The 15,453-nt window shown below is 49.1% G+C and overlaps 1 protein-coding gene across 1 annotated transcript; it reads right to left on the bottom strand.

The window, feature by feature from the left end:
• Nucleotides 1-223: 223 nt before the first annotated feature.
• On the bottom strand, nt 224-11,502 carry CYP11A1 (cytochrome P450 family 11 subfamily A member 1; the record flags this gene model as incomplete). The annotated part of the gene is made up of 9 exons (XM_080930602.1): nt 224-379; nt 870-1,067; nt 1,593-1,671; nt 1,941-2,107; nt 5,537-5,694; nt 6,954-7,157; nt 8,043-8,242; nt 9,850-10,005; nt 11,243-11,502. The coding sequence occupies 9 exons, from the start codon at nt 11,500-11,502 to the stop codon at nt 224-226; spliced, it is 1,578 nt and encodes a 525-aa protein (XP_080786728.1).
• Between the last annotated feature and the right edge of the window lie 3,951 nt (nt 11,503-15,453).

Raw genomic sequence — 15,453 nt, 5'->3', positions numbered from 1 at the left:
GACCAGGAATTAGGATGCATCTCCCTGAGGACAAGAATGCCTTACAAGTCTAACAGAGGAAAACACTCCCCAGCATTTATGTGTTTATTAACCTCCTGGGTAAGTAAAGAGGGAGAGAGGATGAAGGAGAGGAGGGTCCAGCTAACCTGGACAGGTAATCACAGAGTGCTGTTTCTGGAGCTAGAGACACCACCCTCAAATGCTCCAGTGAGACATCTCCAATTCATACATTATTGACCTCTCTGGCCATGGTTGGGCCCAGGTCCTGCTTGAGAGGCTGGAACTTGAAGTAGATGGGCTTCTCGGGCATCAGGATGAGGCTGAACTTGGTCCCCACATCATGGATACCTTGAACTTCAATTCTGAAGTTCTCCAGCACCTGATGAAGAAGGAGGCAAGAAAGAGGATTTGTCTCTCCTGGGTCTCTCTCACACACACACATGACATCAGTAGGCACAGGGTCAATCTGTTGAGTATGATCTAAAGAACATCCCACAAACTATTCAACCTCTCACTGTGCCTAAATGGGTCCTTCATGCTCTGTTTCATGGATTTAGCCTTTGATCTTAACTAGTCTGCAGCAACCTCCCCACCTCACCTCCTGGGATGTTAATGGGTAGTAAATGGGTTAGCCCAGAGGAGGAAGCAGCTGAGAATTGTGGGAGGAAGCAGCTGAGAATTGTGGGAGGAAGCAGCTGAGAATTGTGGGAGGAAGCAGCTGAGAATTGTGGGAGGAAGCAGCTGAGAATTGTGGGAGACTAATGAGCCCTGACCCTGCACACTCTGGATTCTGACAGAGGAGAGTGACTTCATTGCAGTCAGTGAAATCCCAGGGTGCTGACATATCCCAGAGCCAGAGCCCCACTCACATTAATGAGGAAGATGGTCATCTCCAGCTCTGCAATCCGCCGGCCCAAACACTGTCGAACACCCCAGCCAAAGCCCAAGTACCGGAAGTGGGTAGCATTTTGGCTTTTTTCCACCCAACGAGTTGGGTCATACTTGTTTGGATTGGAAAAGAAGCTGGCTTCTCGACCCATGGCATAGCTAGCCACCTGCACCAACGTCTAGGAGCAAGGTGACAAGGCTTAAGCAGGTTCTGTTCCTCCCAATCCTGAGTACAACCCTAGGCCCAGCTTCTTCAGCTCCTTGCTTTCAAACCTGGCTGCCCAGCTACCAAATACAGGATAGGGTATGGCCTTCTGCCTACTCTGTGGCTTTGAACAAGGGCCTGGCCCCTCTGTGCACCCTGATGAAGGCTGAAGACACAATGTTCGGAATAACACGTGTGGTTTTCTCCACTCTTATCTCACCCTCAACCCAGAAAGACCAATCAAGTTAGCCTCCTACCCCGGGATGCCAGTATCTATTACCCACCATGCCTTTCACCACTACCTTTCACACAGACTGAGACTGCTATAGCTGAATATTCCACCAATGGTCCAGCATCAGGAAGAAAGGCTTAGATAGAAGCCCCCATTGCTACCATCTGACTGGCACTGAAGTCTGTTCCCCTTTCTCCTCCATCTGACTGGCACTGAAGCCTGCTCCCCCTTCTCTTCCATCTGACTGGCAGAGCTCCTGAGTCCTACCTTGGCGGGAATCCTGTAATTCCGAAGCACCAGATCATTCACAATATACCTCTGCAAGGTCACAGAGATGGGGTGGAGCCTGTAGAAAGAGGACCCTCAGAGATAGATGGTCTCAGATCCTGAAGTCAGGCTATATCCTCCACCCTGACTCCCACAGCAGCCTGGAATTTCAAACTACAGCACCCCAGGGGGAAACTAAAGCAGACTTCTGGTTCCAGATATGTCTTCCCAGCCCTACTTGTCACCTCCAAACTTCTCACTTCCACATGATGCTAATCTCCATGTGCCCATCCTTGGAACCCTTCTCCAGAAGTTGGGCATGGGAAGGCATGGGTATATTGGACTTGCCTCAGTGTCTCCTTGATGCTGGCTTTGAGGAGTGGGACCAACTGTACCATCTTGGTCATGTCTCCCTGGGCCTGGCGCCGGGCAGCCAGAACTTCAGCCCGCAGCATCTCCTGTACCTTCAAGTTGCGAGCCATCTCATAAAGGTTCCACTGCAGAGTCATGGAGGTCTGGTAGGAACATGGATTGTGAAGACCAAAAAGACCTGTCACTTCAAGTCACCTCCCCATGACCCACATTACTCTCAACCCCCCTTATCCATGACCATTTGCAAAACCTTCAAAAGGCCAAGGCTCAAAAAGGTTTGCTTGGTGTTCAGGTAGGAAGCTTGTGATGTAATCAACTAACACAGTGCTTGCCCAACAAGCAAAAGGCCCTCAGCTCAATCCCCAGAACCATATATGCCAAGTATGTTGGTGCATTTCGGAGACAGGAGTATTTGGAAGTTCAAGATCATCCTTCAAGACTAGCCTGGGCTACCCTATTATACTGCCTCAAAAAGTAGCTAATGCCTAGAAAGGGATATTCAGAGCAGGATTTGTCTCTGCCTTCACCCTGCATGTAACCAGCTCTCGTTCATCTAACAAATGGAATGTGCTCTTCCAGAGGACTCCATAAACCGTGTGTGTGTGTGTGTGTGTGTGTGTGTGTGTGTGTGTGATCTGTAAGGTTTGCACACCTAAGTCCATGTCACTGGGCATAATGGCCCATGCCTTTAATCCCAGCACTTGGGAGGCAGAGGCTGGTGGGTCTCCAAGTTGAAGGCCAGCCTGGTCTACAAAGAGTTCCAGGATAGCTCACCTGTAGCAGTCTAAACCTCAGTGTTCACCCCAGCAGCAGACCTGAAAGGAAGATTCAACCATCCTGACACCAAACCACAGATCTGTTCTCCATCTTTGCTACAGTTGATGCAAAAGATGTGCTGGGAATAATGAAGTAGTGTCATCATGAGCCAGGGGTTGTAGTCATCCACCAGAGGCACCAGTGACCTGCAAGCCCCACAGTGACTCAACCAAGTTAGCAGAGGAAGTCTATGTAAGACCCCAGCCTGGAACTCCCTTTGTCCTGGGATGGGGAACAGGGATTGTAGACATGCTCATCATGGATATGTCTAAACCAAAAGGCTTAAACATAAACACCCTTCTTCCCAGCAGAGACAAAAAGCAAATAAAGAAAGTTAAAAAAAAAAAAAAAGTCAAGTTACTTCTTGGCTTAAAAGCCCTGGCTCCTTAGAGTCTCCAGACAACATGCAGAGGCTCCATGGATGCCTGTCTACTGCCACCCTAGATGCCCACTGAATCTCTCCTACCTCTTTAACACATGCCCAGTGCCCTAGCTAGATGGAGCTGTAGACACTAGGGAATCTTCCCCAAGGAAGTTCCTCTTCCTACCATTTTCCTTTACCTACCCAGAAAGCAACTACAGACCCCTTGACAACACAGATCACATGTGTGTTTGTCTCAGAGCCTCCAAGTATTTACAAAGTAGCCTCCTAGAGACAGTTGTTAATCGAGATAGTCCATTCCACTCTACTAGCCGTGTGTCTCGGCCAAGTTACTTAACCTCTCTGTTTTGTCTAAAAAGAAAAGATGATACCTCACAGTGTCACAGGGTCTTTGTGTCTGTTTTTACTAAAAGCACAGACTCTTCAGTTGCCCAATGGGATAAACATAAGATAAAAGTTTGGCATCTTGTAACAAAAGCAGACCAGAGAACCCACCCAGTACCTGGCCTCACTGTCTACATCCACATTGGCTTTTACAACCTTCAACTCTGATTCAGATTCTTGTTCAACTCTTTTCAAAAACATCATCTGATCACTTAAAGAATGTCTGTAAAAGCTGGTGCACAGGTCGATTAGTTGGCCTGTGCTCTCTTTCTTCTTCTGAGGCTGAAGACACCAAGATAAGAGGAACTTAGATGGTGTTGAGATTCAAAGAACAGAATCTTGTGAGCAGATCACCTCATGATGGGGTTGCCCCATCCCAGTTACCACAACTGGAATCAAAACAAACCGCCTCCTTGGAGAGGAATCTCATGCCCAACACTGAACAAGCACACCCACAAGCAAGCACTATTCTGCTTTAGAAACTATGGGCCAACAGTTGTGTGAGCCTCTGTCATCTAGCACTGTGACATGTGACAGACTTGTTAGTTCCTGCCTCCATCCTCATGCCTTCATCCTAACTCTTCTGTTTGGTCTGGCTTGGTTTGGTTTGGTTTGGTTTGGGTTGGGTTGGTTTGGTTTGGTTGATTTTGGTTTTTGAGACAGGGTTTCTCTGTGTAGCCCTGTCGTGGAACTCACTCTGTAGACCAGGCTGAAGATCTTCCTACCTCTGCCTCCTGAGTGCTTGGATTAAAGGTATCTGCCCTATGGTCTGGCCATCCCAACTCTTAATATCACATAACATGCCTGCATTTGAATTTGACCTTTACAGAGACAGTGGGGTGTAGGAGGGGTTGGTGAGCTCTAGCCCAGTAACCATGCCCTAAGAAAAGGAAGGACAGAGTATAACCCACAGAGGGAACCCACAAAGGGAAGCCCACATGTAGACGTAAGGAAGATGGCCACCTTCAAACCTCAGAGTGAATCAGTCCTTGCCACACCTTAATAATGGTTCCAGCTTCAAACTGTGAGAAAATAAATGTCTGTTGTTGAATCTACTAATCTGATATTGTGGCTTACACTCTCAAGACTACCAGAATCCTCTCTCTGGTTTGAGGACACTAATTCCAGCACCTTGGAGCCCAAGGCAGGAAGGTTGGTGTGAATTCAAGGCCATCCTGAGCTATAGAGTGAATTCCAGGTCCACTTACATTACACAGTGAGACCTTGTCCAAAACAAACAAACAAAAAATGTACAAAAGGTCTGAAAATGTGGCTTAGTTGGTAAAATAACTACCTAACATGTATGAAACCTTGGGTTTGGTCCCCACACTGTATAAAATCAAACATGGTGGGGACAGGAAAGATGGCTAAGCAGGTAAGAGGACTGGCTACTCTTCCAGAGGACCTGTATCCAATCCTTAGTACAGTGGCTCACAAATGTAAAGCCAGTTCCAAGGAACCTGACTACATATTTTGTCCTTCCCAGGCACCGAGCACTCACACAGTGCTCAAAAATATGTGCAGGCAAAACGCTCATACACATAAGAAACAAAAGCAAACCTCTTAAAGAATAAAGCATTGTGTAACACCTCTGTAATTCCTAAATTCAGAGAATGGGGACAGAAGAATTAGGAGTTCAAGGCCATCCCTCACTACATAGTGAGTTCAAAGCCACCCTGGGCTACATAAGCTCCCCATCTCAAAAACAACCAAACGTTATGCAGGAACTGAACTGAAGTCAGTCCCTTCTTTCTCACAGATAGATCAGTCTCAGATCCTACCCTGTGCGTGGTAAACAGTGTTAGGGTCATGGCAGGACTTTAGCCTTGTCCTTCTAGGTGACCACTGTTTAAGGCCCAGCACCAAGGGAGAGAAGCACATCACACAGGTGTGCCCAGCTGCTCCCCTTGAACAGCTTCAGACAACACAGCTAGTGGGGAAGGGAGCATGTGGGTACCAAGGAGGCTCATGCCAGGCCTACAGCACTCACCGTGTCTACCCCTCCTGCTAGCATCTCTGTAATGTTGGCTTGGATGTTCTTGAAGGGCAGCTTATTGCTTCCCAGAAGGCTATAAAGGACACCGGGGTACTTGCTGAAGTCTCGCTTATGCCTTAAGTCCCAGTAGAAGTTCTGGGTGTATTCATCAGCTGTGGAGCAGGAAGAAGAACAGTGTGAGGCTACCTGCTGGTGGGAGGGGGGAGGGCCATCAGTCTTTAGGGGAGGGGGGCCAGGACCCAAGTATTCTAGGGCCCCTGCTTGCTAGGCAGCCATTTTGTTCAGCCTCTGTTTGGTATGTCTGTATACCTACCATGTGTGTACAATGTCCATGAAGGCCAGAGGAGGGTATTGGATTACCTGAGACTAGAGTTACAGACAGTTGTAAGCTACCCTGCAGATTAGGAATTGAACCAGGGTCCTCTAGAAGAGAAGCCCGTGCTCTTAATAACTGAGACAGTACCTCAGCCCTTGTCATGTATTTCTTGATCACCCCCACTGTGTGGGGGGGAGTTGGGGGGGCAAGTAAGACCCAACCTCAGCTGCTGTTCCTCAGGTACTGTTCATCTTGTTCCTTTGAGCCAGGATCTCTCACTGGCCTGGAACTCACCAAGTAATTCAGGGTAGCTGGCCAGTTACCCCCAGGAACCTACATGTGTCAGCCTTCCCAACAATGAGATTACAAGCAAGCACCACTATGAGTTAATCTGAGTTCTGGGAACTGAACTCAGCTATCCACATTTGCAAAGTGAGTGAGTGCTTTGCCAACTGAGTAAAGATGGTTGCTCAAGGTCACATAGATACTGACTGCTGAGGTGACATTAGATTCCACCACACCCCAGTCAGCTTTCTCCATTAGCCTTCCCTCTTGACACCCCCTAGCCCTCCCCTTAGGCATTCTGTCACACAGACAACTATGGCTCAGACACTAGCCCTCAACTCCATAGGTATCGAACATCTTTTTAAAATGAATTTTTAAAGTGTGTGTGTGTGTGTGTGTGTGTGTGTGTTTCAGCATGCCTGCATGCATGTATGTGCTTGTGGAGACCAAAAGAGTTCATCAAACCCCTGGAGCTCGAGTTACAGGCAGTTGTAGTTTCCCTGATGTCCTAGAATTCACAGCTGGGTCCTCTGTAAGAGCATTAAGTGTCCTTAGCTGCTGAGCCAGCTCTCCAGATGCTAGTCATGAGTACCATGAACATCTTTGCTCCCTTTCTCCAGAAGGAAAAATTAACCAACTCCAATAGTCAGCCTCCAGCACTAACACACACTCTTGCTCACCAGAGATTTTCCCCCATGATAAACTAGTGGCCATGGGCTAATTGTGGGACAAAGAGGCGGCCATAAGTCTGGAATCCAACTCTGTTTGGCACTCACTCCGCCTCCCGAGTGCTACCAGAGGAGTCCTCACCTTTGCTGAAAATCACATCCCAGGCAGCTGCATGGTCCTTCCAGGTCTTAGTTCTCAAGAGTCGAAAGAAGTGTGGAGGCAGGTTGAGCATGGGAACACTGGTGTGGAACATCTGGTAGACGGCGTCGATGAACCGCTGGGACTCAGGGTCCACGATCTCCTCCAACATCCCCAGGCGCTCCCCAAAGACAACACTGGTGATAGCTGCAGTGAGAGACTGAGGCTGAGGACCCTCTTCCAACCTAGCTCTTTAAGAGCCTCGGCTCCCAGAACCATCCCCACCCGCGCCCACCACACACAGGAGTTCTTGTCCGTCCTTCCCCTCCTCCAGCAAAGAAACTGAGACCCGAGCCCCAAGAGATGGGAGAAGACTGCCCTCGTGACCTCAGTTCAGGTCCCTCAGAGGGATGCAGGGGAGGCCCTGAACAGGATGCTTTGGTGGAGATCACAGACTCCACCGGAGGTAGAACTCTTCCAGGAGGGATTTCTCTTTGCTCTTAACTGAACTCACTACATCGCACACGACTTGGGAGAGCAGTCTCCAAGTCACCTGGGACTCAGTCTGGCTGGAACTAAAAGATTACAACAACCTTCAAGTTTTCTCACTTACCCCGGGAAAAACTTGAACACCAATTTCATATCAAGCCCAAGGGTACCCTAGATCTTCTGCAGAAACCACATGATTTCTACTAAGTCACATGTATACACTGTTTGCTCCTTGGTCTATGCCACCTAACTGCCTTACCCAGTCTGAATAATTTCTAGGTGTCCTTTAACACTCAGATCAACCCAACAGACCCCCTATTTCTTGCTCAACTTCAGAGGTTTGTTTCACAAGAGAGACTTGTGGTATGAAGGACCAGGCCAAGTTCTGGCTTTTGGAGGAAGGTGTCATGGAGAACCTATGTTTTGGGGACTCCCACAACACAAATGTCAGATGAGAGCTACTTGACTACCCCGAGAAGCTGACAGTACCAGAGCGTGTCCAAGAAACCAGTCCACACAAGCACAGGGTCTGGGTCTCAAGGTAAGAAGATGAATTCTGGCTCCCCACCCCCAGCTCCTGCCAGCCACATACAAGATCCTTACACTCAAAGGCAAAGCGGAATAGGTCGTCACTGATGTCCCCTGAGAATTTTCCAGAATTCTGCTGCTTGATGCGTCTGTGTAAGACTTTGGTGAAGTCCTGAGCTACACCCTCCAGCAGGGGCACGAAGTTCTTGATGGCTTCGGGCGCCATCACCTCTTGGTTTAGGACAACTCGGTCTTTCTTCCAGGCCTCTGCACTCCTAGAGAAACACAGGACCCACCTCATGATCACAAATGTCAGCCCTGGCACTGGTGGACTAGCTGGGCTCTCAAGCTCCAGAGCCTACAGCAGCCGCATCTCTCTTCCTCCCAACATTTGCTCTCCTCTCCTACTTCCTCCCTGCCGTGCCTGGCCTCCTGAGTGCAGGGATTAAAGGTGTACACCACCACCTCCCAGCTACAATGCTCTTTTTGTAATCTGGGGAGTTCATTCTTTTAAGAATGTTGTGAGCTGGCAAGATGGCTCACCTTTTCTATAGAGGAACCAAGCTCAGTTCCCAGCAACCCCATAGGGCAACTCACAACCACTTGTAACAGCTGCAGAGGACCAGGTACCTCTTCTAGCCTCCAGAGGCACCTGTATACACATGGTGCATACTTACACAGACATATATACATAAGTAGGATAATATGAACAAAAACTTCTTAAAGAAAAGTTGGGAGTCTGGAGGCAAAGAATTTTGTAAACTCATGGTTTCAGCCTACCCTTCTCCCCCATATAACCCTCACCACATAGAAGCCCCCCAAGCCTGAGTCCCTTCCCCCCTTTTGTGTATGGTTTTACTGAGTCTCCCCTAAAGACACTAAAAAGAACGTGCAGTTCTTTCCAGGTTTTTTAAAATGCCTCAGACTTTGGAGCACATGCCTTCTCCACTCACACTCAGTTTTACGTTTCGGGCAGTTTTGTCTGTAAGTTGTGACTGGTGTGCATACGCAACCTCCTCTCCTCCGTCATCCCTCCTTTGTCTCAACCATCTAGAAGGCTTCCTGAGTTCTTTTACTATAGCCAGGAGAAACATTCCAGCCTATGACCCTGTTCCCTGAAGCACCTGGAGGTATGTCACTAACATTAGAATCACTGTGTGAATCACAGTCATCATGGCCCAGTCTTGGGAGAGAACATCCAAGCACTGTTCACACAGAGGCCTAGTTTCTGTTCCCACCACCATGGACCAAAGCTTCAGTTGCCTCAGGGTCTTGCTAACCCTTGATTTAGTCACATTTAAATGTTTCAGTGATGCTGGGTTTGGTGGCAACATGTCTTTAACCTTTAAAGAGGCTGAAGCAGACTGATGTCTGTTTGAGGCTAATCTGGTCTACATAGCAACTTCTAGAAAGTTCTAGAGCATGTAGAAAGGCTGTGTGTGTGTTTGTGTGTTTGTATTACATTTTATATATTATACATTTATATATTATATAAATTTATCAGTGAGCAATTTGGTAGAAAACAGCATCTACTGCCCAATGGCAGATTTGCTGTTTCTCGAAGCTCCTTCAGGCTGTCAGACCCTTATCTACCACTGTACTGCCAACACTTGGCACAAGGCCTGGTACCTAGCAGGTGCTTGATAAAGTGGTACTTCACAGTTGAAGCAATTACTGAGGACTTTGCAAAGTCTTCACTATTCATGAAGAACTTCAGTCTGACAATTCCCTTGGGAGTCAGCAGGACAGTTTCCTATCATCTACATTGTCACCATCATCTGCCTTATGGGACAGGAAGATGAGAAGAGCCACTCTCTCCCTTACCCCCTCCCTACCACTTCCCTCCAGTACCCTCCATGCACGAAGCTCACTCAGCACTCACTTAAACAGGACCCCAATGGGCCTCTGGTAATACTGGTGATAGGCCACCCAGGGGGGCACGAGGTAGCGTTCCGGGTTAGGACCCTCGCATGAGAAGAGTGTCGCTGCATCCTTAGGGTCCAGAATGTAAACTGACTCCATGTTCCCCAGCTTCTCCCTGGAAAGACACAAGCTGTTGATGTCAGACCTGAGGCAGTCACGAACACCCTGGGCAGCTAGGCCTCTCTACCCAACCGGTACACAGCTTTCTGGCTAGGACCTTCACTTTGCTGAGTCTCAGTTCCACCTGTGAAACAGGAGATGGGTGTGACATCTGTCTCGTGGAGCTGCCAAAGAGCCAAACACAAACACGACACACATGCCTACGACCATTGTGATTCATCCTGAAGGCCGGCAGGACTGTGTCCTGCATCACACAGCACACCCCAGGACCAGCCCCACCCCCACCCCAAACCTTCCATTCATAATCATGGCAATTCCGGGCTGAATTATCTTGTCCTGCTGGGCTTGGAGCCATGGCACACTTCCTTGTCACCCTGCAGTAAATGCCCAACATCTCCTCCTGTGTTCCAAGACAGCCCAGCCCTTGTTGACTTGTGATTCAGAGTAGTTCCCTGCCCCAAAAGTCAGATGGCACCCTTCAACCCTATTAAAGTAAAATGTCAAAGCTGGGGAGATGCCTCAGTGATTAAGAGCATGTATGTGCAGAGATTAAGAGCATGTACGGTTCACACTCAGTTTCTAGCCACAAAGGGTCTGAAGCTGAGGCTGGCACCAAAGCAGGGTCAGGGGCTTGCATGAACTCAGGTGAGCAATGCCTCATTTTTCTCCCCATGAAGATGGAGACAGCAAAGTTGACTTTTAGGGTGGCTGAAGGGTAGTAGGTAAGGGGGGTACTGTTGGCTCACACCCCTTTGTACTAGTAGAAAAATAAAGTCTTAGAGCCAGAAATGAAGGACTATCCCTTCAGTCCCAGACCCTGCCCCAGCCTCAACCCCAGCCCCAGCCCCAGCCTCAGCCCCAGCCCCAGCCCCATCCCCAGCCCCAGTCCCAATCTTTGCCCCAGCCCCAACCCCTGCCCCAGCCTCAGCCCCAGCCCCAGCCCCATCCCCAGCCCCAGTCCCAATCTTTGCCCCAGCCCCAACCCCTGCCCCAGCCTCAACCCCTGTCCCTGCCCCAGCCCCATCCCCAGCCCCAGTCCAATCCCTGCCCCAGCCCCAACCCCTGCCCCAGCCTCAACCCCAGTCCCAGCCCCTGCCCCAGCCCCAGCCCCAACCCCTGCCCCAGCCTCAGCCTCAATCTAGAAGAAATTAAATTAGAAGGCCTTGTGCCTCCCCCTGTGCCTGCCTGCCCCCCACACCCCCTTCACCCCTACCCCCCGCTGCCAGGCTTACCTGTAAATGGGGCCATACTTTTGGAAGTTCTGCATGTGATGATAATGTATTCTGTGCGTGCCATTCTCCCTCCAGAAGTGGTACAGGTTTATCCAACCATTGTCACCAGGAGAAGGGATCTCATTGAAGGGTCGAGGACTGTTAGTGGAGATACCGGCTCCCTTTCCAGTGGGCAGCACTGGGCCCTGCCACACAGGGCTCAGGAAAGGTTGGCAGCCTTTGACCAGCACTGAGCGCAGGGAAAACCCTTTCACCAGCATACTGTCACCACGACTGCCACTTCCCGCTGCTCAAGTGTCTCTACCCCAAACCTCTAAAGCCACACTTATAACCACCAGCTCAAGGTTGAGAGAGAAGTTGATGGAGTGTTGACCTCCACCCCCCTTCTCCAGAGGGCTGGGCCCACACACAGCCCCTCCCAGACACAGAGAAAGAACTTTCCAACTTTCTGTCTGGAAGGTCTGTAGCAGAGTTAGGCAAACACAGGCAGGCAGCTCCAGATCCCTGGCCTCAGTATCTACCTTATAGGTTCCTAAGATCACTGTCCTTCAGACACATTAAAAGGCAAGTTTTCTATCTTCACCTCCATGGGAAGAGAATGAGGCTTACACCTCCTGGCTAATGGCTTGGCCCCTACCCTGCTTGGGTTACAACCTCAGCTCCCAGCCCTTTATAACTCTGCGGTGGCTGGTTTTTTTTCCCATACCCTGCAGGTTTTTGCATGAGCAAGGCCTTCTGCTGACCCCTAGGTGCTGACAAACATCCTCCAAGATGAGAGATAGCCTGTGTGCAAGGTCAGGAGGAACTGGCCACTAGGACAGCAGACATCTTCCTTATGCTCCTGGGACTTACAAATGGTTGATTATTAATTGATCTTGTACCATTCCCTAATTCTTGAAATTCTACTTTTCCCCTTCCTTGACAAACAAAACATACTCCATAGTCTTTGAAAATGTTCTGACTAGCAGGTATTGTCTTATTTATCTACCTATTTACTTAATGTGCGTTAGTGTTTTGCCTGCATGTATGTCTGTATGAGGCTGTCAAACCTTGGGCTTGCAGACAGTTGTAAGCTGCCATGTGTGGGTGCTGGGATTTGAACCTGGGTCCTCTAGAAGACCAGTCAGTGCTCTTAACCACTGAACCATCTCTCTAGCCCCAAGTACTGCTATTATTATTTTCATTATGCATTTAAGATCTGCCTGCCTCGGTGTCTTGAGCCCTCCTTAGGTACTGCAAGAAGGAAAGTAGATTGTCACTGTGGGAGAAGAGCAGCCTACCTCGACCCTGTACACACACACACACACACACACACACACACACACACACAAAACCAGTGCAGGAGACATCAGGTATGGGGATCACAGATATCTTCGGCCATGAATTTGAAGTCAGTCTGAGCTATGTGAGAGTCTGTCTCAAAAACTGGGAGGGATGGTGGAAGAGGGAGGGAAAGAGGAAAGGGAAAGTGAATCTGAATGTGGGAGGAAACTGGATTCCTATGGCCCTGTGTTGTCACTAGCATGTGTCAGGGAAGGGACAGAAAGTCATTTCATTGGGTCCTAGCAAGGATAACAGTCCATTGCTCCTGAATGGCATTCCTGCTGATTCCGGTTGGCAGCCATCTGACTCAACTTCCTGAGCCAATTAACAGTCTTGGCTTTCATCAGAACAGCTGGGTACCCTGGGCCAGGCTGTCTAGGTGTGAATTCCCATGCCTCTTCTCAGAGTAGAAACTCATTGCCCTTCTTCTGAGCAAAAGAAAAGAAGTCTGGACTGGCAGAAAACAGTAGAAGGAAGAAGCCAGGTTGGGGGTGGGCGGGGGAGGGAACAGGTGAGACAGACTGGAACTGGGGTGAGGGGACTGAGAGCCAAGGCCCATGGAGGCAGGAGGAGACCACCTTCTTCATATAAAGTCCCTTTCGGTGATTCCATAACAAGTGGGAAGGAGAAAGAAACCTTGGCCACACAAAGGCAGTGACTCACTGGAAAATGAATTTGCATCTGGGACTCTGTCTTAAGCTCTCTGGGTCTGGGACTCTGATAAAGTGTAACCCACAGTAAGTCGGACACGGGTCTGAAACAGGGTCATGCCTACATGGAGCTTGTCCCATAGGCTTCTTGTACCCCGGCCTCCAAACCCTTGGCCCTGGATTCCTTTCAAAAGCCTTTTGCTGTGAGTAGCAGATCAGTCATCTAACAGAAATCAAGATGTCTGCAACCAGGAGCTCCGTCTTAACCTCTCTAGGACCAGTGCCCTCGGGAAGATGACACTAAATGTTAGAAAAAGCATTGGGCTTTCTCAGCCTCGCCCAAGACTCCTGATCCTCCCCTGTGTCTGTGGAGCGCTGGATGCTTGCCGTGTTCGAGGTGCTTTGTAGGGTTCTTCCTCATAACTCCCTCACCAAATAGGTTCAGAATCTTTGTCTGAGTTACAGAGAAAGAGACTGAAGCTCAGCCAAAATGGCAATTTGCCCAAGAGGCACAATGTTAACTAGCAACATGGTATATATTCAAGTCCAAGTTGTTCCTGGGTGGGAAGTTGGCTCTTGTACTGGCTGGTTTTGTATCAACTTGACACAAGCTGGAGTTATCACAGAGAAAGGAGCTTCAGTTGAGAAAATGACTCCATGTGATCCAGCTGTAGGGCATTTTCTCAACTAGTGATCAAGGGGGGAGGGCCCAGCCCATTGTGGGCGGTGCCATCCCTGACTGGGTAGACCTGGGTTCTATAAGAAAGCAGGCTGAGCAAGCCAGGGGAAGCAAGCCAGTAAGTAACATTTCTCCATGGCCTCTGCATCAGCTCCTAACCTGCTTGAGTTCCAGTCCTGACTTCCTATGGTAATAAACAGCAATGTGGAAGTGTAAGCTGAATAAACCCTTTACTCCCCAACTTGCTTCTTGGTCATGATGTTTGTACAGGAATAGAAACCCTGACTAAGACACCTCTCAAGCCCTTCTCACCAAGTGGCTGAGACCAGGGATATGAGTAAGCGCAGTTAGTAATACAAGGGCACATACCATGCAAACCAGAAGCTGCTGGCTAAGTTACCTGATGTCACAGGGTCGTTTCTGTCAGCTCCCATTGTACAGATAAGAAAAATGAGGCAGAGGTAGGAAGGGGCAGATACCTATCATGGGTCACTAGAGCACAGCGGAGATCAGGTCTCTGACTCCCCACAGAGCCACAACGTCCAATCAAGAGATGACTCTGTTCCCCCAGGTCACAGCTGACTTCTGCTGAAATTTCCAGTTGATGTTGGAGGACAAGGCCAGGGGAGGAGGAGGAAACTTTAATCTCCTCTGACCTTGGGGAGATTTAAAGAAGCAAAGGAATTTCACCTTAGAACCAGATTCCTCATTATTCCTCACCCAATAACTCAGAGTCAGTATGGCTGACTCAGAGGATTCAGTGATTACTAAGCTGACCCACAGTCAGGCTGTAGATTGGCTCCCAGACCCTGTCAGATGAAGCTACCCCAAGCTCAGCACTTCAGTTCCGCCTCCACATGTGAGGCTTTCAACTCCTCCACCCACCAAACCTAACCAAGACCCATCCTCCCAGCCCAGCCCAGCTCCTCCACACACCCTGCACCCTCCACCTTCCCAGAATGCATCCCTCAGTCACTGAGAGTTGTTAAACCAACAGAACTAAGCCCACCTGATAAAAGTGTATTTATCAGAAAACACACCTTCCACGTGCATCACTGCTTGACACCATCTATACTAGACCTGTTTTACATTGAAGAAAATGACTTTCCTTGCTTATCTGCCGACAAAGTAGCCATTCACATACAAATAGGGGCTGGGAAGATGGCTCGGTTGGTAAGGTGCTTGACATACAATCATGAAGACCTGAGTTCTAGTCCCCAGCAACCATGTAAGAAACTGTTCACAGGTGCACTAGAGAAGCAGAAACAGGACAGCCAGTCTAGCCAAAGTGGCAAGGACCAGGTTTGGTAAGTGACTTTGTTTCAAAATCTAAAACTAGAGAGTGATTGAGAAAGGCAACTGATGTAGACCTCTGGCCTGCATATACACAGAGAGAGAGAGAGACAGGGAGACAGAGAGGGAGAGACTGAGAGATGGAGACAGACAGAGAGGCAGAGAGAGGCAGAGAGAGACAGAGAGAGAGAGACTGGGGGGGGAAGGAAATACATGCACACAAACACACCAACTAAAACACATGTACAACACACCAACTAAAACAT

This window comes from Micromys minutus (genome assembly GCF_963924665.1).
Source record: "Micromys minutus genome assembly, chromosome: 16".
Lineage (NCBI taxonomy): Eukaryota > Metazoa > Chordata > Mammalia > Rodentia > Muridae > Micromys > Micromys minutus.
Note: the sequence above shows the minus strand (reverse complement) of the source record. Positions and strands in the feature narration are given on the sequence as shown.